The 26,691-nt window shown below is 38.5% G+C and overlaps 1 protein-coding gene across 1 annotated transcript in view; it reads left to right on the top strand.

Moving 5' to 3' along the window:
- Positions 1-26,691, top strand: part of GUCY2F (guanylate cyclase 2F, retinal) — a 124,873-nt gene that overhangs the window by 40,000 nt on the left and 58,182 nt on the right. Inside the window, exons 6-7 of the mRNA XM_003414807.4 lie at positions 3,794-3,925; positions 13,673-13,762. Coding sequence (XP_003414855.1) covers positions 3,794-3,925; positions 13,673-13,762 — 222 coding nt within the window. The remainder of the gene's footprint in view (positions 1-3,793; positions 3,926-13,672; positions 13,763-26,691) is intronic.

Raw genomic sequence — 26,691 nt, 5'->3', positions numbered from 1 at the left:
CATTATATAGTGTCCTTCCTTATCCTTTGTGGTGGATTTAGCTTTAAAGTCTATTTTGTCAGAAATTAATATTGTCACTCCCTCTCTTTTTTGATTGTTGTTTCCTTGATATATTTTTTCCATCCTTTGAGTTTTAGTTTATTTGTGTCTCTAAGTCTAAGGTGTGTCTCCTGTAGGCAGCCTATGGACTGATCTTTTTTTTTTTTTTACCCATTCTGCCACTCTCTGTCTCTTTATTGGTGCATTTAGTCCATTTACATTCAGTATATTTATGGACAGGTATGAGTTTAGTGCTGTCTTTTTGATGTCTTTTTTTGTGTGTTGTTGACAGTTTCCTTTCTCTCACTTAATTTTTTGTGCTGAGTAGTTTATATACTGTCTTTTCCTCTTAGTGGTTGTTGATTTTGTTTCTGCTGAGTATTTTTTTCTTGTATTTTATTTTGATGAGTAGGATTGTTAGTCTCCTTTGTGGTTACCTTAATATTTACCCCTGTTTTTCTATGTTTAACCCTTACTTTTATTTCTTCATTTCACCTTGTCTTCCTCTCCATAGGAAAGATCTATGACTACGTTTCTTAGTCCCTTTTTATTGTTTAAATGTTGTCTTCTTTTACATAATAACATCGCTGTTCCCATTTTGAGCGTTTTTTAATCTTGATTTATTTTTGTGATTTCCCTATCTGGGTTGACATCTGATTGCTCTGTTCAGTGTTCTAGTCTTAGGTTGATACCTGATATTATTGATTTTCTAACCAGAGAACTCCCTTTAATATTTCTTGTAGTTTTGGTTTGGTTTTTATGAATACCCTAAACTTCTGTTTATCTGGAAATATCCTAATTTTGCCTTCATATTTGAGAGATAGTTTTGCTGGATATATTATTCTTGAGTGGCAATTTTTTTCTTTCAATGCTTTATATAAGTTATCCCACTGCCTTCTTGCCTACATGGTTTCTACAGAGTAGTCCGAGCTTATTCTTATTGACTCTCCTTCGGAGGTGACTTTTATTTATCCCTAGCTGCTCTTAAAATTCTCTCTTTATCTTTGGTTTTGGCAGGTTTGATTATAATATGTCTTGGTGACTTTCTTTTGACATCTAACTTATGTGGAGTTCGATGAGCATCTTGGATAGATATCTTCTCATCTTTCACGATATTGAGGAAGTTTTCTGGTAACAAATCTTCAACAATTCTCTCTGTATTTTCTGTTATCCCTCCCTGTTCTGCTACTGCAATTACTTGTAGGTTATCTCTCTTGATAGAGTCCCACATGATTCTTAGGGTTTCTTCACTTTTTTAAAATTCTTTTATCTGATTTTTCATTGACTGTATTAGTGCCAAGTGCTTTATCTTCAGTCTCACCAGTTCTGCCTTCCACTTGCTGAAATATTCTCCGCTGACTTTCTATTGAGTTGTCTAATTTTGTAATTTTATTTTTGATCTTCTGAATTTCTGATTGCTGTCTCTCTATGGATTTGTGCAGCTTATTAAATTTTTCATTATGTTCTTGAATAACCTTTTTAATTTCTTCAACTACTTTATCTGTGTGTTCCTTGGCTTGTTCTGTGTATTGCCTGATCTCCTTCCTGATGTCTTGAAGAGTTCTATATATTAATATTTTGTATTCTGCATCTGGTAATTCCAGGAAGGCATGTTAGTCCAGTAGATCCCTTGATTGTTTTGAGAGCTTGTTGAAGTGATCATGGTCTGCTTCTTTATGTGATTTGATATTGACTGTTGTCTCCGAGTTATCTGTATGTTATTGTATTAGTTTATTTTATGTTTGCTTACTGTATCCTAGCTTCTTGCTTTGTTTTGTTTTGATATGCCCAAATAGGTTGCTCAAGTGAGCTAGCTTGATTATTTTCTCCTTTGAAGCTCTGACGTCTTGTCTCCAGATGGCTAGAGCTGTTATCAGGTGTATCAGCCTAGGAGCCCATTCACTTTTTTGGTATGGATTCAGCTCAGGACAGACTCTGTCCTACTGTCTTAGAGGGGTAGGGATGATTGGTGTAGATATGGGCATCTGGTTGCAGTAGAGAGTCATGCTCTGAACAAGGCAGGGGGCTGACAATCATCCCCTGAGTGTCTGTGAGGAAAGTGTGTCCCTGTTCCCTAGAGTGCACAGGTGGGCGGCTTCTGCAGATGGACCATGGGCACCCAATGCTTTTGGTTGTAAGGACTGGGAGGTACTAGTTATGCTTGGACTTCTGTCGCAGGTGGCTGAGTGACCTGAGTGGCACTACCGGTGCTTATGCACCTGATGTGGGTAGGTGAGGACTCTGCTTAATAGGCAAAGCAGTGTTAAACATCATACACCCCCCTCTCCACCATACAGCTGAAACAGTTGCAGTCTGCCAACAAGGGCCTGTGTTCCTGAAATAGGACCACACAGGTCTATGCAAGGTGGAAAAGTATTCAAAGTCCATGGACCATTTATGCCTGGACAGGAACTGCTTCTGTCCTGAGCTTCCCAGGTTAGTGGAGCTGGCAAATTATCTTTTCCCCCAACTGTGAATTTATTACTTCTCCAAGGCTGGAAGAATGGCTCAGGGCACTCAGCAGAGCCTGTCTCAGGCCTAGAGAAATCAACAGCCATTGAAGCTGGCTGGGCGGGGGGGGTGGGGGGGCTCGGTAAAAGATACGCAAGTACTTAGCTTTTGCAGAGAATACTGTTCTTCTCTAGTTCTGGAAGTGTGAGTAGGCTGTGTGGTTGGCTCTTTCTCCTTGAGTAAACTGTGGCCCAAAGGTACCACCAGCCCGCAGCATCTGCTCCCGGGAGTGGTACCTGAGGGATCCTGGTGATTCAGGTCTGGCAACTCCTCTCTGTTTCTGAACTGCCTCTCCCTCCCCCTGCTGCTCAGTCCATTTTCTATCTTTGCCTTTGATGTTCTGGGCTCCTAGCTTGTCATAAATATAATCTTTCACTTTTTTGGGGGGTCTTTGTTGTAAGAGGGAACACCAGAAGCATTTGACTACTCTGCCATCTTGGCCCCGCCCAGAAGTTCAATTTTTAAAGGTTAATGCAGATTGCAGATAATTCTTCCTGTTCTCATTCAACTGTGCAGTCCCCAGACTTTTCTTACCAGACTATGTGTACAAGTTAGCAAATCAAAGAATAGAGAATTTGGCCTACTTAAGCATCAGACTGATAAATTATAGGCAGATGAGCTACTCACTTTCCACCATCTTATTGCTTTCTGGGATACCTTCTGCCATTAATCTAAGCACAAAGAAGATGCCGTTCAGAATGGTAAAAATGAAAAGAGCCAGGTCTGAGAGTCAGGACGTTAGGACTGTGTCCTAGTTCTGGTATAGATTTTTTCTCTTTTGTTTCAAAATATTAGATTTTATAAACAACACTTCTTGTAACCAAATAATTGACTAGCTATATGACATTGGGAAACTCATTTCACCTTTCTGGTCTCAGTTTCTTGTCTCTAAAATGAGAGCCTCAGACTAGATTATGACTGATAATCTTTCTTACTACCCAAGTCTATGATTTTAATCTTCTCTAGCAAAAGAAGCACCTGCAAACCTTCACTTTGTGTGTGTGTGTGGTGGGGAGAGGTATATGAAGGCAAAACAGGGTACCAACTCTGACCCTAAAAAAAAAAAAGCACTGAGAGATAGGGAAAATTAATCAATCTTGTGTTTATAGGATTCAACTCTTATAGTTAATTTCTTAGGAATAAAAAAAAAACAGATAAGTACAGTATTTATACCATAGATTAATGCTCTGTTCTAAATCAAGAGAATTTTGTTCATAACCTTTATTTCCTCATCTTTTTACAGAGAGGAAGTCGTGCCAGTGTAAGCTTCCAGATCACCTCAGAGGTCCAAAGTGGGAGGTCCCCAAGGCTCTCCTTTTCTTCAGGGAGTCTAATTCCAGCTACATATGAAAACTCCAACATAGCGATTTATGAGGTAGGATATCCAACAGCTATCTAATCTGTAGACTTCTTGGGTTTTAAAAACAAGGCAATGACTTAGGAATTAGTCTTGGGAAAAAATATTGAGGTTTTTGGCAAGTCTTTCCAGTTTCTTGTCTATATCTACTTATAGACTTGTTTCACATTTTTTGACAATGATTTTCCTCAGCAACGAATCTACTTACTTATAATTTCATTGATCCTTTCAGCTCCATGTATTTACTGTGCATGTGGAAAAAAAAAAACCCTTCAGACCCAAATTCTTCTGTCACCCATTCCAGATTACAGATATAAAAATAGAAGAAATGACTCTCCGTGTCAATTGTTTGTGAGGAGATGTCTAGAGACATGTTTGTGTAGGGTAGATTTTCCCCTTCCCTTTTTCAAATTCTAGTTGTTCATCTTATTCCTGTTATCCTGTGATATCATTGAGCCTTTTAAAAATTATTCACTTATCTCTTTTCTCAGCTTCACTACAGGTTACTTTTTGCTGTGTGAACTAGAATGTTTTTTTTTTCACTTAACTTTCTCTCTTTTAAGTTTAATTAGGGCCACCCCCAACCTCTTGTTCTAAGATACTGGAATTTGGCAACCAGAACAAATTTTGTATCAATTGAAGAGATGAACTGTTTCTTCTCAGCAGGAAAGTGTTAAGCAGGGGGTAAAAGGGAAACTAGACTGTCTCTCTGTGCTTCCTAAGTGAGGCCTTCCCAGTGTGGTTTCCTTGTTTTGTTTGAAGATACTCCCAAGAGCAGCAAACACTCTCAATCTCAACAGCAACTACAAAGAAAGTCCAGAACAGAGCAGGAATGGGTTTTTGGATTGTCTACCACTTTGGACTTTACAAGTTAATGCTCTCCTCCATTGTATAAATAATTGGCAGGGGACTATAACACCAAGATTGGCATGTTATGTATTTGCTCAATATAGCTGAGTGCTTTGACTTAAATTAGTGATAGGAAACCTCTGGATCTTGCCTTGAACTTAATTTAATCAGAAGATTTGCTTCAAATGCAAACTTCAGGTATTGGGGAATTGGCAGCTTTATTCTTTGAAAGACCAAAGGCAAGGTAATCAGATAGCTTTTGAATGTCAAATGGACTGAGATGACAGCTTTACAGATATATTACTACCTCTAAGATTCTGCAGGAAATCTCAAAGACCTAGACATCCCCCCCTTTTTTTAATCTATGAAATGAGGTGTCAAACTTAGCAGTGGTTCTCTGCCCTGTCTGCATGTTGGAATCTCCTTGGGAAACTTAAAAAAAAAACCCACACCCAGGCCCAACACCTCTGGTGCCTCTGATTTAGTTGGTATGAGATGGGGCCGAGGAATGGGGTTTTTTTTTTTTTTTAAGTTCCCCTATATATGCAGCCGGAGTTGAGAATTATTGGACTAAGATATCTCTAAGGCCTCTTCTGCCTTGGATATGCTATGGTTCTCTGATTCTGTGGAAGAATTTTTGTGGTTTTTTTTTATTTGGTGGGGCTGGAAGGGTATAGTATAGAATCAAGAAAGGGAAAAAATAAACATCTGTATCTAACTGGCCTTTAAGAATCTGTCAGATAATTTCTCGTTTTGTAAGGAGGCAGAGAGTTAAGTTAGTTTCCAGAATGACTGTTGGTCAGTGAGATTGTGAATATTTCTGAACTATGCAGGCCAAAGGCGGCCTTTATCTGCACAAAAGGAAGGTGTTAGTGAGAATAACATAGTCAAGATTAGATTGATGGCAGGGCATGAAGTAAGACAGCTGAGGCTAGAACACTGCCTGGCTAGAGCTGAAGAGGATTCTGGGAGGGAGCTTAAGTCAACTGAGTCAACAGATCAAACGAAAGGTCCAGTGGGCCTTCTGAAATGATCTTCTACTAGGAGTGTTTTAAAGAAGATTCACCATCTAGTTTCTGTTTAAAATAAATAAAATTTAAAAAATAAGAATTGATATGGAAGATCTGGAAATCTCATATCATGTGCCTGGATTAGCAGACACTAACAGCAAAGGACGGAAACCCTGGTGGCATAGTGGTTAAGTGCTATGACTGCTAACCAAGAGGTCAGCAGTTCAAATCCGCCAGGCGCTCCTTGGAAATTCTATGAGGCAGTTCTACTCTGTCCTATAGGGTCGCTGTGAGTCGGAATCGACTCCATGGCAGTGGGTTTGGTTTGGTAACACCAAAGGACAGGTTTCTCTAAGACGTGCCATAACATCGCACTACACTGACACAAATTTACATTTTGTACACACAGATGCATAATATTTGGGATTGTACAGGAAACTCATCCCTTATTTCGTACATACCCTTTGAAATGTGAAAGGAGAGCCAGATGATCTGACTGCCAGGCAGAAAGAGCTATGAATGGCAGATGCAGTGGGAGCTCATTGTGATCTGCTCTAATAGCCACAGTTCAGGGAAAGGGGACGAGGTGGGGAGCAGCGTGAGCCTGACATACCCAGTGAGAACCCACTGACCTCATTGTTCTTCATTTTCTGACTCCTTTTGTCTCTCCCTGTTTTCCTCTTTGTCTCACCTTTCTTTCTCTCTCTCCCTACATGCCACCCCCTCCATTCCTCTCCCTTTTCCAGAACCTTTTTTCCATTCTCTTACCTTTTTCTATATCCCTCATAGCTCTTTATCTACCCCCTCCTGCCCAGGAACCATCTTTTCTTTCATCACAGAATCATAAATTGTCAGAGCTGAAAAGGACCTAAGACATCATCTAGTGAGTCCAACTCTATCAGTGAGGAAAATGAGGCTCAAGCTGATTAAGCAGCCACCCTAAGGCCAACCCTGAGTTAGAGGCAGAGCCAGTTTTAGGACCCTGTTTTCTTGACTTTTAGTCAATACACCTTAGCCTTAATGCAAAACCAATGGACTTTAAATTACTTTTAAAAACTTCAGTGAATAGAGTTTGATGTTTCTTCCTCTTAATTAAAAAGTGAGTGATGAGTGAAGTATTTTATCATTCTCTTTCTTAAAAGAAAAACAAAATAGTGCATGTGTACGGAAGATAAAACCTGCCCATTTCCTCCCTGTTCCTTATTATTCATGAAGTAGGATGCACATAGACTAAATTAAAAAATGCTTGTAAAGTTTATGAGAATTATTCAAATCTTAAAACAAATACACACACATTCCACAAACCAAAAAGAACCCAGTGAGAGGAAAGAAACAAAGTAGGAGCTGGAAGACCTTGGACCAAGTCCTGAGTTTGTTACTACCTAGCTTCTTGACCTTGGGCAAGTCACTTAATCTCTTTAGGCTTTAGTTTCTTTATCAAAATGTGAAGGGCGTGGACTGTTGTTGTTGTTGTTAGGTGCTGTTGAGTCTGTTCTGACTCATATTGACCCTGTGCACAATGGAATGAAACATTACCCAGTCCTGCGCCATCCTCACAATCATTATGCTTGAGCCCATTGTTGCAGCCACCATGTCAATCCATCTCATCCAGCGTCTTCCTCTTTTTCGCTGACCCTCTACTTTACCAAGCATGATGTTCTTCTCCAGGGACTGATCCCTCCTGATATGTCCAAAGTATGTGAGACATAGTCTCACCATCCTTGCTTCTAAGGAGCATTCTGGCTGTACTTCTTCCAAGACAGATTTCTTCATTCTTCTGACAGTCCATGGTATATTCAGTATTCTTCACTAACACCATAATTCAAAGGCATCAATTCTTCTTCAGTCTTCCTTATTCATTGTCCAGCTTTCACATGCATATACCCAAAAAACCCATCGTGGTCGAGTTGATTCCGACTCATAGCGACCCTATAGGACAGAGTAGAACTGCGTCATAGGGTTTCCAAGGAGCGCCTGGTGGATTCGAACTGCTGACCTTTTGGTTAGCAGCCATAGCTCTTAACCACTATGCCACCAGGGTTTCCACACATGCATATAAGGCGATTGAAAACACCATGGCTTGGGTCAGGTGCACCTTAGTCTTCAAGGTGACATTTTTGCTTTTCAACACTTTAAAGAGGTCTTTTGTAACAGATTTGCCAAAGGCAATATGTCATTTGATTTCTTGACTGGTGCTTCCATCGATGTTCATTGTGAATTCAAGTAAAATGAAATCTTTGAAAATTTCAATCTTTTCTCCATTTATCATAATGTTGCTTACTGGTCCAGTTGTGAGGATTTTTGTTTTCTTTATGTTGAGGTGTAATCTATACTGAAGTCTATGGTCTTTGATCTTCATCAGTAAGTGCTTTAAGTCCTCTTCACTTTCAGCAAGCAAGGTTCTGTCATCTGCATATCGCAGGTTGTTAATGAGTTTTCCTCCAATTCTGACGCCCTGTTCTTCTTCATATAGTCCAGCTTCTCAGATTATTTGCTCAGCATACAGACTGAATAAGTACAGTGAAAGCATACACCGTTCCTGACTTTAAACCAGGAAGTATCTCCTTGTTCTGTTCGAAGGACGGCTTGTTGATTTATGTACAGATTCCTCATGAGCATAATTAAGTGCTCTGGAATTCCTATTCTTCGCAATGTTATCCATAATTTGGTCTGATCCACAAAGCTGAATGCCTTTGCATAGTAGATAAAACAAAGGTAAACATCTTTCTGGCTTTCTCTACTTTTAGCCATGATCCAGCTGACATCAGCAATGATATCCCTCTTTCCATGTCTTCTTCTGAATCCAGCTTGAATTTCTGGTAGTTGCCTCTTGATGTAGTGCTGCAGCCACTTTTGAATGATCTTCAGCAAAATTTTACTTGCATGTGATATTAATGATATCGTTCAATAATTTCTGCATTCAGTTGGATCGCCTTTTCTTGGCATAGGTGTAAATATGGATCTCTTTCAGTCGGTTTGCCAGGTAGCTGTCCTCCAAATTTCTTGGCATAGATGAGTGAGCATTTTCAGTGCTGCATCTGTTTGTTGAAACATCTCAATTAGTATTCTGTCCATTCCTGAAGCCTTGTTTTTCATCAGTGCCTTCAGTGCAGCTTGGATCTCTTCCTTCAGTACCATTTGTTCTTGATCATATGCTACCTCCTGAAATGGTTGAACATCGACCAGTTCTTTTTGGCAGAGTGACTCTGTGTAATCCTTCCATCTTCTTTTGATGCTTCCTGTATTGTTTAGTATTTTCTCCATAGAATCCTTCAGTATTGCAACTTGAGGCTTGAATTTTTTCTTCAGTTCTTTCAGCTTGAGAAACGCCGAGCGTGTTCTTCCCTCTTGGTTTTCTAACTCCAGGTCTTTGCACATGTCATTCTAATACTTTACTGTGTCTTCTCCAGCTGCCCTTTGAAATAATCTGTTCAACTCTTTTACTTCATCATTTCTTCTATTTGCTTTGGCTACTCAACATACAAGAGCAAGTTTCAGAGTCTCTTCTAACATTCACTTTGGTCTTTTCTTTCTTTCCTGTCTTTTTAATGACCTCTTGCTTTCTTCGTGAATGATGTCCTTGATATCATTCCACAACTTGTCTGGTCTTCAGTCATTAGTGATCAACATGTCAAATCTATTCTTGAGATGGCCTCTAAATTCAAGTGCGATATACTCAAGATTGTTGTACTTTGGCTCTCGTGGACTTGTTCTAATTTCCTTCAGCTTCCACTTGATCTTGCATATGAGCAATTGGTGGTCTGTTCCACAGTTGGCCCCTGGCCTTGTTCTGACTGATGATATTTAGCTTTTCCATCATCTCTTTCCACAAATGTAGTCAATTTGATTCCTGTGTATTCCATCTGGCAAGGTCCACTTGTATAGTCACCGTTTATGTTGTTGAGAAAAGGTATTTGCAATGAATAGGTTGTTGGTCTTGCAAAATTATATCATGTGATTTCCAGCATTGTTTCTGTCACCAAGGTTATATTTTTCAACTACTGATCCTTCTTCTTTGTTTCCAACTTTCGTATTCCAATCACCCATAATTATCAATGCATCCTGATTGCATGTTTGATCAATTTCAGACTGCAGAAGTTGGTAAAAATCTTCAATTTCTTCATCTTTGGTCTTAGTAGTTGGTGCGCAAGATTGAATAATAGTCGTATTAACTGGTCTTCCTTGTAGGCATATGGATATTATCCTATCAGTGACGGCATTGTACTTTACCCTAGATCTTGAAATGTTCTCTTTGATGATGAATGCAATGCCATTCCTCTTTAAGGTGTCATTCCTGGCATAGTAGACCATACGATTGTCTGATTCAAAATGGCAAATACCAGTCCCTTTCAGCTCACTAATGCCTAGGATATCAATGTTTATGCATTCCATTTCATTTTTGATGATTTCTAATTTCCCTAGATTCATCCTTCATACATTCCATGCTCCAATTATGAATGGATGTTTGCAGCTGTTTCTTCTCATTTTGAGTCTTGGCACACCAGCAAATAAAAGTCCAGAAAGCTTGACTCCATTAAAGTCATTAAGGTCAACTCTACTTTGAGGAGGCAGCTCTTCCCCAGTAGTATTTTGAGTGCCTTCCAACCTGAGGGGCTCATCTTCCAGCAGTATATCAAACAATGTTCTGCTGCTATTCATAAGGTTTTCACTGGCTAGTTCTTTTCAGAAGTAGGCTGCCAGGTCCTTCTTCCTCGTCTGTCTTAGTCTGGAAGCTCAGCTGAAACCTGTTCACCATGGGTGACCCTGCTGGTATTTAAATACCGGTGGCATAGCTTCCAGCATCAGAGCAATCAGCAAGCCCCCCAGTATGACAAACTGACAGTCGAGTGGCGGGGGGGAGGGGTGGGCTCGGGATAGGGATATCTGTTACCCTTTTCAGTTCTCAAATTTGGTGGTTTGGCAGGAAAAAGTTCTGTTTAGCTATCACTGCAAGTTAATAAGCCAGACAGAACGCTAACCGATGTCTGAAATAGGGCTGACTCCCGGAAGAAGGTACCCAGGGGTGGATTATCCAATAAGTAAGGTAAACACAGGCTTACTTGTACTTACTTACTAATCTGTAGTTATTTTACATGTAAAATTGTTCACTACAAATTAGTAAGTAAACACAAGTTAGCCCATGTTTACCTTGCTTACTGGGTTATCTGCACACCTGACAGGGATTGTAAATTTGAAAAGAGATATTGATTCTATAGGAAGGTGCTGTGGGGTTGGGAGAGAGATAGATGCCAGCCATTCCAAGAAGCAGAATCTCTGATGTGGTGAAAAAATGTGAAATTGTTCACTACAGATGACCTGATAAGCAAAGTAAGTACTGTGCTTACCTTGCTTATTGGATATTCCACCCCTGAAGGTACCAGTCAGGTGTAGGCAGATTCAGGGATGCCAGTATTGATGTTCAGGTTGTGCACTGCACAAGGGCACCACATATAAGAGTATACTATTCACATTGCAGCCATACTAACTTATATGAGAGTGGTGCATGAGTAGGCACAGAGATTCTGGGCCTTCCAGCTTAGCCCTGGATCACGGGAAGTGGAGCCTTCTCATATATACACTGATACCAGCACACCTGACCATGCACATGCACAATTACTGGGAGACACATGCACCTGCCTATGTAATATCCTGACCACACCCCAGGAGTTCCTTGAGTTGGCTTCTCTTTTCTGCCTAGTGTTCTTAGAGGCTCAATTCCAACCTCCCACCCCTACCCCTATAGCTTGACTCCAAACCTGACAAAGAGGCCTTATCTGGCAGTCAGGGCTTGGTGGGGTGCAGAGTATCTGTGCTGCTAGTGGAATGTGTTCTCGGGTGTCTAGGGGATGGGTGGGAACATGCGTGTATATGTATAAACGCACGGCTCCTGCTTGCCATCATAGGGCTGCCACAGGTTGTGCAATAATATACTCACATAATTGAAAAAAATTTTTTTTTACTTGAGGGAGGGCACCCTTTTCAAATTAGCTCAAGGGTGCCATAGTGGCTAGCAGTGACCACAGGCTGAGTAATATAATTGCAAGAATACTGGGAAGGCTTTGTTTTCCACCACTATATGTCACACATTGGCTGATTTTGTAAATTCCTAGTTAGAATTTTATTCTTTCCATTTAAGCCTTGGCCTTTAATCCCTCTAAAGGGCAAAGTCCTCTGAAGGCTAAAGATTCAAGCTGGTATCAGGCACTCATACACTTTATGAATGAGTTTTAGATCCTTGGTAAGAGCAGATTTTAATTAGAAAAACTTGGTGAAAGGTCCATAGAGAGGAGAGCATCAGAGAAACGAGAAGGAAGAGGCTAGGACCACCCACTGCCGTCGAGTCAATTCTGACTCATAGCGACCCTATAGGACAGAGTAGAACTGCCCCATATAGTTTCCAAGGACAGTGGTTCTCAAACCTGAGCGTGCATCAGAATCACTTGGAGGGCTTGTTAAAACAGATTGCTGTGCTCTACCCCCAAAATTTCTGATGCAGCAAGTCTGGGATGTGGCCCAAGAATTTGCATTTCTAACCAGTTCCCAGGTGATGCTCATGCAGCTGGTCCAAGGCCATGCTTGGAGACTTGTTGGGCAGGAGACTGGAAAGTCAGAGTTTGGTGCCTTGACATGCTGCTGCAGGCAGGCGCTGAACCTTGACTACCCTTCTGAGGTCTGTGGGTATGCAGCCTTGCTGATGCAGTTTCACTCAGTAGCTGAAGGCCTCTGAGAGCCATTCCCTAGTTAAAAGACTTTGAGCTCCTTGGCTAGAAGATGCTCTCTAAACACAAAGTGCTGGCGAGTAACTCAGATGCCTATAGCTCCCATTAGCCTTTGCCTCCGGCAGGTTTCCAGATGTACTGCCACAGCTGGATATATTCTTTAATAAGAGAGTGGCTACACTCTTATTCTCAGAATTTGACTGCACAGAGCTCTTTGCTTTATTATCTCTACTTGATGACAAATTGATGCAGCCTGAAATGGAATCTCCAGGCTATAGATAATAGATGTGAAAGCACTTTGAAGAGTAGAGAGCACTGTGCAAATGTAGGCATTATTATTATTACAGAGAAAAAGGAATCTATATTTGTATTGTCTTTTTAAAAAAAATTCGAATTGGACAGAAACTAAATACAGCTTGATGACTGATGAATCCTTGAGGCTATGCACGTCAAAGAAAATTATCTATCAGGCACTGGTGTTAAAGCGGAGACAATTAAAATAATTGTTGTTTTAACTTGATAGCAGCCTTAGAAATAGCTGTTTGGTACTTAAACAGTCAGAAAGAGACTTTTGAAAGAGTGTAGATGACTCATATTACTATGGTAATATATTTGTGCATCAAAATAAAAAAGCCTTTAATCTACATCTAAACCAATCGATTTATGATGAAAGCATAAGAGTCCCCCAAAAAGGCCTGTCCCACAAGAGAAAAATGGATCAAGGTAAATGCAGGAAACATTTGCTGCACTACATTTCCCACCCTATATCTCCAGCCACAGATACCTCAAGGCAATGGAAATTGTAACCACCAACCATAACCATTAATCGCAGGGAGCCTGGTGTTACATCACTTAGCTATGAATAAGTGAAATAGCCTAGCAGTTTCTGCAGTTAGTTTAGGGAGGCGCTGCAGAGAGTGCTATCATTACTTTTCTGGGGTCTGTATACCTGCAATCATTTCCCTGTCTTGAGTTAATTGGAATTTTTAAACTTAACTTCTCTGTATGTTAGTTTAGAATATAATTTTAGCTCAGAATACAGAATGTCCATGGGGTGGAGCGTGGGAGAAGAGGAAAGAAGCCTATTTGGGTTGATGGTCTAACTATAAACCCTTCATGTGGAAGGGACATTGTCCTAAAGCTGCTGACAACTAAGTTTCATCACTGTTCTCCACCTTTTCTTCTAGGGTGACTGGGTATGGCTGAAAAAGTTCCCTTCTGGAGATTTTGGAGATATTAAGTCCATCAAATCAAGTACAAGTGATGTGTTTGAAATGGTATGAGAAATCCTCATATATATACATTCCCACTAAAATCAATCTTTTCCTTAAAGTAACTAACACCAGCTGTTTAGGAAGACCTCCTTAACGAGTCAATGCACGAAAACGGCAAGGTTGCTACCTGTGTAGTTCAACCATGTAATGCAAAGGCGAAAATATGGGCTTTGTAGTCAAAGAGACATGAAGGGTTCAAATCCAGGCTCTACCACTTAAGAGCTGGATGACCTTAAGCAAGTCACCTAAACTCTCTGAGCCTAGTTTCCTTATTTGTAAAAGGGGAATATTAATGTCTATTTCCTAGGGTTGAGATGAGAATTGAAAGAGATAATACATGAAAAGCATCTTGCACATTTCCTGGCACATAACTTCTTGGTAAAATGGTAGCTATTGTGACTATTATTAAGTAAATATCTCAGAATCATTCAAAATTCCCAGTTGCCAGACCTGGAAAAGTAATCTGGTAATTTCTATTTCCGTAAGAAAAATGGTTATTTCCTTTGTCTCACCAATTATGAGTCCTTTGAAGAATTATTTAAGGAAGTAGCATGTAGATAAGTCAAGGGTAATGAAAATCCCTCCTGAGCCATTAAATCTTGGCTCCTCCTTGAAATTTGAGCCCTTAAAAGATATGTGGAGACTGTCTCTGGTTCCTTCTGATTCCTGAGTTAAATTTTTAGGAGATAATCGTAGCTCTCTCTCCATATTTATGAAGTAGCCAAGTTCAAATCAGTCCAACAGGTCTGAAGACACCTTTTATGTCCAGAGCACTGAACAAATGAGGGAGTCCCTGGGCGGTGCGAATGGTTAAGCAAAAGGTTGGCGGTTTGAACTCACCCAGAAGCACCTCAATAGAAAGGCCTGGTGATCTGCTTCTGAAAGGCCACAGCCTTGAACACCCTGTGGAATGCCGTTCTGCTCTGCAACACGTGGGGTCAACGTGAGTCGAAATAGGCTCGATGGTAACTGATGGTACAAGTGAGAAAACAAAGGAAATGGAAGAGATGAGGCCCATAGGGGACAGGCCATGCCCCAGTAGTCAGGATGCGATGTAATGATTTGGAATTTCCATTACATATGGTTTTGGTGCCTGGCGCTCAAGGGAAAATAATGAGAGATGGTTCCCTAAGAGATACCAAGATCAGAGCTAGAATGGACAACCCCACACTGGGTTGATGATTCAGGGTGCTAAGCAGAGAGCTGGATTGAAAGTATGGAGACAAACAAGGCCAAACCCGAGGAAGCTAATAAACTAGAAGTATGAAAATGAGCAGAGAGGTAGTGACCGAAGATAGAGTGGGTCCATGACATTTTTTTTTTTATGACTTATAATTGGGAAAAAGACCTAGTGATTTACTTCTGAAAAAATTGGCCAGTGAAAACATTATGGATAGCCAGTGGAACATTGTCTGATATAGTGCTGGGAGATGAATCCCTCAGGTTGGAAGGCACTCAAAATATGACTGGGAAAGAGCTGCCTCTTCAAAGTAGAGTAGACCTTGATGACATAGGTAGAATAAAGCTTTCAGGACTTTCATTTGCTGACGCTGAATGACTTAAAATAAGGAGAAACAGCTGCAAACATCTGTTAGTAATTGGAATGTGGAATGTACAAAGTATGAATCAAGGAAAATTGGAAGTTGTCAAAAATGAAATGGAGCTCATAAACATCGATATCCTAGACATTGGTGAGCTGAAGTGGACTGATATTGGCCACTTCGAATTGGACAATCATATGGTCTACTGTGTTGGGAATGACAAATTGAAGAGGGATGACATCACATTCATTGTCAAAAAGAACATTTCAAGATCTATTCTGAAGTACAATGCCGTTAGTGATGGGATAATAAGCACACACCTACAAGGAAGACCAGTAAATACAACTATTATTCAAATTTATGCACCAACCACTAATACCAAAGATGAAGAAATTGAAGATTTTTTAACCAACTTTTGCAGTTTGAAATTGATCAAACATGCAATTGAGATGCCTTGATAATTCTGGTGACTGGAATGCAAAAGTTGGAAATAGAGAAGGATCGGTAGTTGGAATATATGGCCCTGGTGATAGAAAGGACGCTGAAGATGGCATGGTGGAATTTTGAAAGACCGACGACCTATTCATTACACACACCTTTTTTTCAAGAAAATAAAAAGTGACTATACACATAACCTCACTGGATGGAATACACAGGAATCAAATCAATTACATCTGTGGAAAGAGATAATGGAGAAACTCTGTATCATCAGTCAGAACAAGGCCAGGGGCCAAATGAGGATCAGACCATCAATTCCTCATATGCAAGTTGAAGTGGAAACTGAAGAAAATTAAAACAAGTCCATGAGAGCCTTGAGCATATACCACCTGAATTTAGAGACCATCTCAAAAATAGATTTGATGTGTTGAACACTAATGAATGAAGACCAGATGAGTTGTGGGAGGACATCATACATGAAGAAAGCAAAAGGTCATTAAAAAGACAGGAAAGAAAGAAAAGACCAAAATGGATGTCAGAAAAGACTCTGAAACTTGCTCTTGAACATTGAGTAGCTAAAGCAAATGGAAGAAATGATGAAGTAAAAGAGCTGAACAGAAGATTTCAAAGGGTGGCCCGAGAATACAAAGTATTATAATGAAATGTGCAAAGAACTGGAGATAAAAAACCAAAAGGAAGAGCACACTCAGCATTTCTCAAGCTGAAAGAATTGAAAAAATATTCAAGCCTTGAGTTGCAAAGTTGAAGGATTCTATGGGGAAAATATTAAATAACGCAGGAAGCATCAAAAGAAGATGGAAGGAATACACAGAATCAATGCACCAAAAAGAATTGGTCAATGTTCAACCACTTCAGAAGGTAGTCTATGATCAAGAGCCAATGGTACTGAAGGGAGAAGTCCAAGCTGCACTGAAGGCATTGGCAAAAAACAAGGCTCCAGGAATTAATGGAATACCAATTGAAATGTTTCAACAAATAAATGCAATACTGGAAGTGCTCACTCCTCTATGCCAAGAAATTTGGAAGACATCTACCTGACCAACTGACTGGAAGAGATCCATATTTCTGCACATTCTACAGAAAGGCAATCCAAAGAATGCAGAAATTATCAAACAATATCATTAATATCACACACAAGTAAAATTATGCTGAAGATAATTAAAAAATGGTTGCAGCAGTACATCAGCAGAGAGGACATGGAATGAGCAATATCATTGCTGATGTCAGATGGGTTTTGGCTAAAAGCAGAGAATGCTAGAAAGATGTTTACCTGTGTTTTTTTTGACTTTGCAAAGGCATTCAACTGTGTGGATCATAACAAATTATGAATAACGTTAGAGAGAATGGGAATTCCGGAACACTTAATTGTGATCATAAGGAACCTGTGCATAGACCAAAAGGTATTTGTTTGAACAGAACAAGGGAATACTCCATGGTTTAAAATCAGGTAAAGTGTGTGTTAGGATTGTATCTTTTCACCATATTTATTCAGTCTATATCCTGAGCAAATAATCCAAGAAATTGGACTATATGAAGAAGAACAGGGCATCAGGATTGGAAGAGGACTCATTAATGACCAGCAATATGCAGATGACCCAACCTTGCTTGCTGAAAGTAAAGAGGACTTGAAGCACTTACTGATGAAGATCAGAAACTACAGCCTTCAGTATGGATTACACCTTGATATAAAGGCAACAAAAATCCTCACAATTGGACTGATGAGAAACATAATGATACATGGAGAAAATATTGAAGTTGTCAAGGATTTCATTTTATTTGGATCCACAATCAACACTCATGGAAGCAGCAGTCAAGAAGTCAAACGATGTGTATTACACTGGGCAACTGCTGCAAAAAGTGTCTTTAACTTCATGACTCAAATTTCTCCTTTGAATTTTTTGTTGGTACTGTGTGTTTTCACTAATGAAGGCACACTGACTAAAGGAACAATTTAGAATTTTTGTTATGAGTTATGGATTTTGATACCCATTATCTGGGATCACTTTTTCTCGGTGGACCCTGGATATAGTAAATACTGGTGATATGATATAATCAGGTTTTTAAAATTTTATTTCTTGAAAATTTGCAAAATATGAGGTTAAACATGAAAGCACATGGCAATAGCTGCACATACATTTATTCTAGTCTCCTTATTAGCCTTTTTATTATTTTTCATGAAACTTTTCATAACAGGGTACAATGCATTCTTCCTTTCTGCAAAAGCAGTTCTTACAGGCAAAATAAATAAAGCCAAGGGATTTTTTTTTTAATCTCAGGAATGTTACCACTACAATGCATTCTTCATTACTGCAATAGCAGTACTTACAGGCCAAATAAATACAACTAAAAGAATTTGAATCTCAGGAAAATTACCACTACTGTGTATTCTTCATTAATACAAAAGCGGTGCTAACAGCTAAGAAGCAGGAACAGCTGTCCTGGAATACTGCAGAACTGCTCACAGTGGTGCATTCCACCTGCTACATGTGGAAGCAATGATCGGGCTCTAAGATTTTATGTGGAGTAAGAATAACCTACAGAAATTCAAGTCTCTTGAAAAGTACCACTGCAATACATTATTCCTTATTGCAAAGGCATTATTTACTGTTCAGAAGCTAGAAAAGCAGGGAGCCAGTGACACCCGGAAACAATGTGTGGCATCAAGGAGAAAATAGCCGCTATGACTGAACAAAGACTAAGAATAGCTTATTTTCATGATAAGTTCATTCTCACAAAAACATAGCAACTGGGGAAAATAGTGAGGAGGTTATCAAACAGAAATAAAGGCAAGCCTGTTAAAAGTTTAGAAAATCTATGCATTCAGGAGGCATCACCTAAGACAATGCTCAGTCTACACAAAAATGAGTCTCCGACTCAGGGTTCTTAAGTTTCATGCATTTCAAAAGGCACCCACCTTGAGGGTAAGCATGTTAAAACTGGGCTACATCTTTCCCAAAGAACTCCGGAGTCATAAAAACTGGTTGGGATACTGTATGTCCCACAGGTCACGAAAGGGTTTTAAAGTATTAAAGAGCAAAGATGTCGCCTTGAAGACTAAGGTGCGCCTGACCCACGCCATGGTATTTTCAGTCACTTCATATGCATGTGAAAGCTGGACAATGAATAAGGAAGAACGAAGAAGAATTGATGCATTGGAATTACAGCGTTGGCGAAGAATACTGATTATACCATGGACTGCCAGGAAAACGAACAAATCTATCTTGGAAGAAGTACAGCCAGAATGCTTCTTAGAAGTGAGGATAGTGAGACTTTGTCTCACTTACTTTGGACATGTTTTCAGGAGGGACTAGTCCCTGGGTAAGGACATCATGCCTGGTAAAGAGTCAGCCAAAAAGAGGAAGACCCTCAATGAGATGGATTCATGCATTGACTGCAATAATAGGTGCAAACATAGCAATGATTGTGAAGATGGTGCAGGACGGGGCAGTGTTTTGTTCTTTTGTGCATGGTGTCCCTACGAGTCAGAACTGACTCCACAGTACCTAACAACAACATAACATTCAAATTTACAGAAAAGCTGCAAAAATAATTCAAGGAACTTCTGTATACCCTACCCAGATTCAGTAATTATTTACATTTTGCTCAGTTGCTTTTCATTTTCTCTCTACTTATGTATTTATGTTTATTATTTTTTCTGAACCAATTGAGATTAAGTTGTAGACATCATTCCCTTTTACCTCTAAATACTTCAGTGTGTGTTTCCTAAAAACAAGGACATTATTTTACATAACCACAGTATAATTATCGAAATCAGAAAATATAACACTGATACAAATGCTATTATCTAAACTACTGTCCATATTCTAATTTTATCATCGTTCCTAATAATATCTATTATAGCTAATTTTTTTCCCCAGCCTACTTTACAATCCAGGTTCACAGTTTGTACGTGTTGTATCTCTTCAGTCTCATTTAATTTGGAACAGTTTCTTAGCCTTGCTTTGATTTTCTTTGCCTTGATATTTTTGAAGATTTTAGATTTAGGTTATGCTTCTTTGGCAGGAATACAACAGAACTGACAAATGTTCTCCAAATCTAACCATGAGGAACATCGTACAAACCCAAATTGAGGGACATTCTATAAAATAACTGACCTGTGTAGAGTTACTGTTTTTTCCATTTGTAATTAATACACTATTTGTGGGTAGATACTTTCAGTCTGTATAAATATCCTGTTCTTCATCAAACTTTTACTGGCTAATTTTAGGATCCATTGATGATTTTCTAATTTCAACATTTCTTCTATGTTTATTGGTTGGCATTCTACTATAAGGAAGAGCCTTCCCATCTCTCCTATTTATTTATTCATTCATTTACTTATATCAGTATGGATGTATAGATTTTATTTTATTCAATTGGTTAGTATCTATCTATCTACCTATCTACATACCTACCTACTTACCTACCTATACATCAATCCATCTATTTATCTATATAAAACCATGAGTTCATACTGATACCTCCAATTCCAACCCAACATAACGGGATTCATTCTGTCTTTTCCCTTTTCCGTATTTGTAACTCCCTTCTCCAGCAGTGATAAAATTGGCTTCCATTATCCTCATGACATCTTCTTAAGTGTCCCCCTCACTTGTGTGGTCATGTCAGGTGTACTGAAAATAACCCAACCTTATGAATAAGGCCAGTGTTTTCCAGAATTTACTGTATAGAAGGCCCTAATGTCTTTCTAATGCTTCTATGAAGTAGGAGGTGCATCTGGCCGTGCCATCACTGTGAGTCTAGCAATGCCTTGACTACTTATTTGTCTTCATGATCTTGAAATATTGGGACTGGGTACTGGGGTTGACATTGGAAAGCAGATCTTGATGAGCCAGGTATAGAAGGGAGCAGTGCACAATAGGATGGGTATTCTTGAAAGAAAAATAGTTGGAATCAGGAGGCCCAAGGACTGATGAGTTTCAATACCTTTCAGGGTCTTAGCTTCTGCAAAAGTATTTGTAGAAAATCAGGCTTTGTCTCTCAGTCTTATGTTCCCATCATCTAGAACTGATTGCCATACTCCCTGTACCCCTTGAAAGACAGATAGAGAACATCCTGGACCTCCTTCTGAGGAAACCTTTAATTCTGTTAGGTTCTGTCTCTTTCTAAGGAATGCAAGGAGGGGGAAACTGCAGTTGCTGTGAAACAAACTGTTTAGTTTGTAAAATCTAGATCAATCAAGATCCTCCATCAGATATTTGGGGCTTCTCTAGATATCGTATTTAATAGATTAATAATTTAACTCTAGGTGATCAAAGAACATATTCTCTAAATTTTAATCTTTCTGAAATTTATTGGGACTTATTTTATTGGCCAGCATGTGTTCTATCCCTAGTGAACATTCCACATGCATTCGAAAAGAATGTGTATTATACAATTGTTGGGTGTAGAGTTCTATCAATATCATTTAGGTCAAGATAGTTGATAGTGTCATTCAGATCTATTATGCATTCTTACTGCATTTTTGTTGTTTATCAGCTCTTACTGCATATTTATTGTTTGATCAATTACTGATAAAGATATGTTAAAATTTTCTCTATTTTCCCTTTGATAAAGTCCAATTTATCTATTTTTTTCTTTTGTTCCTTATGATTTTTGTGGCATTTCAGAAACTGTTGCCTAATCCAAGGTCATGAAGATTTACAACCACGTTTTCTTCTGAGAGTTTTATAGTTTCAGATCTTCCATTTAGATCTTTGATCTATATTGAGTTAATTTTTGTATATGGTTGTGCTGGCTATAGAACTATTGGTTGAAAGTTTTAGTACCCCCACCCCCTAGTACTTTTAACATGTCATCCCACAGACTTCTGGCCACCATGGTTTCTGATGAGAAATCAGTTGTTTATTTTATTGAGGATCCTTTGTATGTGACAAGTTGTTTCTTCCTTGCTGCTTTCAAGATCCTTGCTTTGTCTTTGGCTTTCAACAGTGTTGTTATAATGTGTCTTAGCATCGATCTTTTTTAGTTTATCCTACTTAGAGTTCATTGAGTTTCTTGGATGTGTAGATTAATGTTTTTCTCATCAAATTTGAGAAGTTTTCAACCATTATTTCTTGGAAAATTCTTTCTGCCCCTTTCTCTTTATGCTCTCTAGGGTTTCTATTAGTGTATGTTAGTATGCTTGATGGTGTGCTATATGTCTCTTAATCTGTGGTCATTTTTCTTCATTTTTTTTTCTGCCCCTTAGACTGGATAATCACAATTGGCCTATCTTCAAGTTCTCTGATTCTTTCTTCTCTCTGCTTATATCTGCTGTTGAGTGCCTTTAGTGAATTTTTCATTTCAGTTATTACACTTTTCAACTCCAGAATTTCTATTTGGTTCCTTTTAATAATTTTTTTTCTTGATATTCTCTATTTGATGAGACATCATTTTCATGATTTCTTTTAGTTCTTTCGATGTGGTTCCCTTTAGTTCTTTGATATATTTAAAATAGTTGATATAAAGTCTTTGTCTAGTAAGTTCAATGCCTCAGCTTCTTCAGGAACAGTTTCTATTGATTGCTTTTTTTTCTGTGTACAGGCCATACTTTCTTGTTTCTTTGGATGATTCATAATTTTTTGTTGAAGACTGGACATTTTCAATATTTTTATGTGGTAACCCTGGAAATTGTATTCTTCTCTCCCCAAAGTTTGTTGTTGCTACTTGTTGTAGTAGTAGTTGTTTGTTTAGTGACATGCCTAAACTAATTTTGTAAAGTCTGTATTCTTTGTTGTGTATGCCACTGACGTTTCTATTCTGTTAGTTTTGTGGTCAACTAGTGATTAGACAGAAATTTTCTTAAACACCCAGAAGAAAACAAAGCAAAACTACCAATCTTTGCAGATGGGCTCTCTGTGTGTTCTGGGATATGCCTTCAACACTCATTAAGGCAGGAAATTATGCCTTAGCCTTTACTTCCTGCTTGTGCAGAGCCTAAAGGTAAGCCAGGATGGTAGCTTAGGGGTTTCTTACATGTTTCCTGTGCATCTGCCTAGCCCTGGCCATGCATGTGGCCTTCAAATTCCCAGGAATATGTGGGGTCTTTTCAAAGCCCTTATTCCTTATTCCCTAAATCATTTCTTTTCCCAGTGTTTCCTCCCAAGATTTTTGGTTAGTATATTGCTTTCGTTGACTGTTATTCATTGCCCAGGCAGCAATGACTAATACATTTGTCTTTAAATGTTCTTGACATAAGCCCCCAGTTATGCACCTTAGCACTGGGAGAGTTCATAGTTAAGATAAACTCTTTGAGCAGATCCTCCAGGGAGCCACCAGATAGGTCAAAATAAACAACCACAATTTTTTTAGAATAAAAACTGTTCTGCTGCCTCTGATACCAGTATCTGTAGTGGAAATGTGGGGTGTTGTCTTCAAAGCCACTGTCAAGCTGGAGAGTGGGGGATGGGTCTGGGGTAAGTTAAAACACCACAAAGCTCTCACTAAGATTCAGTTGTTTTTTTCTTGATTAAGCATTCCATTGGTTGCTGCAAGCTTTTGGTTAGTTTCCAGAGGTCAGAAAAAGTTGATTCTGACAGTTTTTGCCATTTTATTTCTTAATTTTATGGAGGAGTGGAGTTTTGGCATTCCCTACTCTGCCATCTTTGCTGATGTAACTCTCCTGATTGGTTTTTGCATTTTTTTCTACAATTTTACTTTCAATCTCTTTGTGTCTTTGGATTTAATGTTCATATCTTTTAGGCAACATATATTTGGGTCTTGCTTTTTTCCCCTATTCTGCAGTCTGTGTATTCTAATTGGAATGTTTAGTCCATTTACATTTAATGCACTTATTGATAAGGTTGGATATTTGGTGTTCTATTTCACTATTTGTCTCATCTATTTGTCTGTTCTTTTGTTCATCTTTTCCTGCCTTCCTTTAGCCATTTGCTTCTTCTATTGGTTTTTTGGAGTCCTTGGTGGTATAAACAATTAAGTGTTCAGCTGCTAACTGAAAGGTTGGCAGTTTGAGTCCATCCAGAGGCACTTTAGAAGAAAAGCCTGGCAATCTACTTCTCAAAAGTCGGCCATTGAAACTATGGAACACAGTCCTACTCTGACATGCATCGGGGTCACCATAAGTCACAACTGTTTTTTTAGTGGCCTTTTAGCTGTACCTCCTTGAAGGAATTTTATTGGCTGCTCTTGAAATTGCTATACTATTTTTAACTTATCATAATCTATTTAGAGTTAATATTGTACTACTTTATCTAAAATACAGGAAACTTGTTAAAGTATTGTTCCTTTTACCTTGCCTACCATTCTTTGTTCTATTGTTGATATATATTACCTCCACATATATTACAAACCCCATGATAGAATGTTAAAAGTTATTTTTGAACATTCATATACATTTCATAAAATTATTATAATAAAAATATATGTTACATTTATCAACATATTTACTATTTATGGTAACTTTCATTCTTTTCTAATAGACCCAAGTTACCATATGGCATCATTTTTCTTCATGTTGAAGAACTTCCTTTATATTACATGTACTGCAGATCTGCTGGTGATAAATTTTCTCGGTTTTTTTCTATTTGATAATGTCTTTGCCTTCAGTTTTGAAGGATACTTATGCTGGATACAGAATTCTGAGTTGACAAGGTTTATTTTTTCTCTCAGCATTGTAAAGGTGTCATTTTATTGTTTTCTCTGTGATGAAAATTCAGCCATTTTTCATTCCTCTGTGTGTAATGTGTGTCATTTTTTCTCTGTCTTCCTTCAAAATTTTCACTTTATCTTTGGATTTCAGCAGTTTGACTATGATATGGCTAGGCATAATTTTCTTCGTATTTAACCTTAGAGTTCAATGAGTGTCTTAGATCTTTATGTTGATCTTTGCAGTTCAGGAGTTTTACTGTGATGTCAAACTTTGTATTAATCCTGTTTGGGTTTCCGTGAGCCTCTTAGATATTTTAGCTGCTATCTTTCACTAAACTCATGGCATTTTGACTATCGTTTCTTAAAATAATTTTTTATGCCCCATTTTCTGTCATCTCCTTCTGGGACTCCAGTTATATATATGTTAGACTGCTTCACATTGTCCCACAGACCCATGAGATTCTATTTATGTTTCCCCAGCATTTTTCCTCCCTGTTCTTTGGATTGGGATAATTCTTATTGATTTATCTTTGAGTTTACTATTTCTTCTTTCATCTCCAATCTTTTATTAAGCCCATTCAGTGACTTTTTCATTTTAGTTATTGTATTTCCCAGGTATAGAATTTCCATTTGGTTCACATTTCTGTGGGGAGGTACCACATCTGTAAATTTATTTTGCATGTATTTTCTTTTAAGTCCTGATATACTTAAAATATTTGCTTTAAAGTCCTTCTCTGCTGATTGCAACATCTGTGTTATCTGGGGGTTGATTTCTATTTGACAACTTTTTTAAAAATTGAAAAAGTCACATTTTCCTGCTTCTTTTATTGGTTAGAAATGAGACATTTTGGTAACTTAATTCTGTTGTGTTTCTCTGAAGAATGATTTTTGTTCTTGCAGGCAGTTGTCTTGTGTAGATGCAGTTTTCAAACTCTCATGTGGTATGCAGCGACTAAAATCTCTGCTCATTACTTCCAGGTATCTTCAATGCTTTTTTTGCTGGACTCTTTGGGATCTCCCCTTTGCCTGGAAAGCTTAGCATGCAGCCCATGATTTGGACAGATTTTACATGTATATTTTTTGGCTCAACCCTCTCTGCAGCACATTACATTCCAGGACTCCCTCCTTCATTTTCTGACTACTCTATCTGCTCTGAACTTTGCACCATGTCACCTCAAACCTGCAAGGCTGTGGTTTCTGCCCCCGAGTTGTGTGTATTTTAAGGATTGCCTTCTAAAAAAAAAGAAGAAAACATGAATTTTACCCATTTTTCTTTGTCTTTTAAGGATAGCTTCCATTCATTTTTGCTTTGGTCAGTCTCCATTGCATTCAAGTAGTTTTTTTTTGGGGGGGGTCCAGATTCTGTAGGCCTTTATTCTCTCTTGATTTTTTTTAAATAATGTTTTCTGTTTTTATATGATGCTCATGGATAGGTAGACTCAACATTGTGAAAATGACAATTCTACACAAAGCAATTTACAAATACAATGCAATCCCGATCCAAATACCAACAACATTCTTTAAAGAGATGGAAAAACTTAACATTAACTTTATATGGAAAGTGAAGAAGGTCTGGATAAGTAAAGCATTATTGAAGAAGAATAAAGTAGGAGGACTCTCACTACCTGAACTCAGAACCTACTATACAGCTACAGTAGTCAAAACAGCCTGGTACTGGTACAACAAAAGATACTTTGACGAATGGAACAGAATTGAGAACACAGATGTAAATCCATCCACCTTTGGTCACCTGATCTTCAACGAGGGTCCAAAGTCCATCAAATGGGGAAAAGACAGTCTTTTTTAACAAATGGTGCTGGCAAAACTCGATGTCCATCTGCAGAAAAATGAAACAGGACCCGTACTTCTCACCGTATTCAAAAACTAATTCAAAATGGATCAAAGACCTAAATATAAAGCCAAAAGCTACGACGTTCATAGAAGAAAAAATAGGATCAACACTAGAGGCTCTAATACACGGCATTAACAGGATACAAATCACAACCAACAACACACAAACTCCAGAAGATAAGCTAGATAACTGGGATCTTCTAAAAATTAAACACTCATGCTCATCAAAAGACTTCACCAAAAGAGTAAAAAGGGAGCCTACAGACTAGGAGAAAAAATTTTGGCTATTACAAGTCAGACAAAGGTCTAATCTCTAAAATCTATAATAAAATCCAACACCTCTGCAACAAAAAAACAAATAATGCAATTAAAAAATGGGCAAAGGAAATGAACAGACACTTCACCAAAGAAGACATTCAAGCAGCCAACAGACACATGAGGAAATGCTCATGATCTCTAGCCATCAGAGAA

This window comes from Loxodonta africana, chromosome X, assembly GCF_030014295.1.
Source record: "Loxodonta africana isolate mLoxAfr1 chromosome X, mLoxAfr1.hap2, whole genome shotgun sequence".
NCBI classification, from domain to species: Eukaryota; Metazoa; Chordata; class Mammalia; order Proboscidea; family Elephantidae; genus Loxodonta; species Loxodonta africana.
The sequence above is the reverse complement of the archived record's forward strand: the minus strand, read 5'-3'. Positions and strand labels throughout refer to the sequence as shown.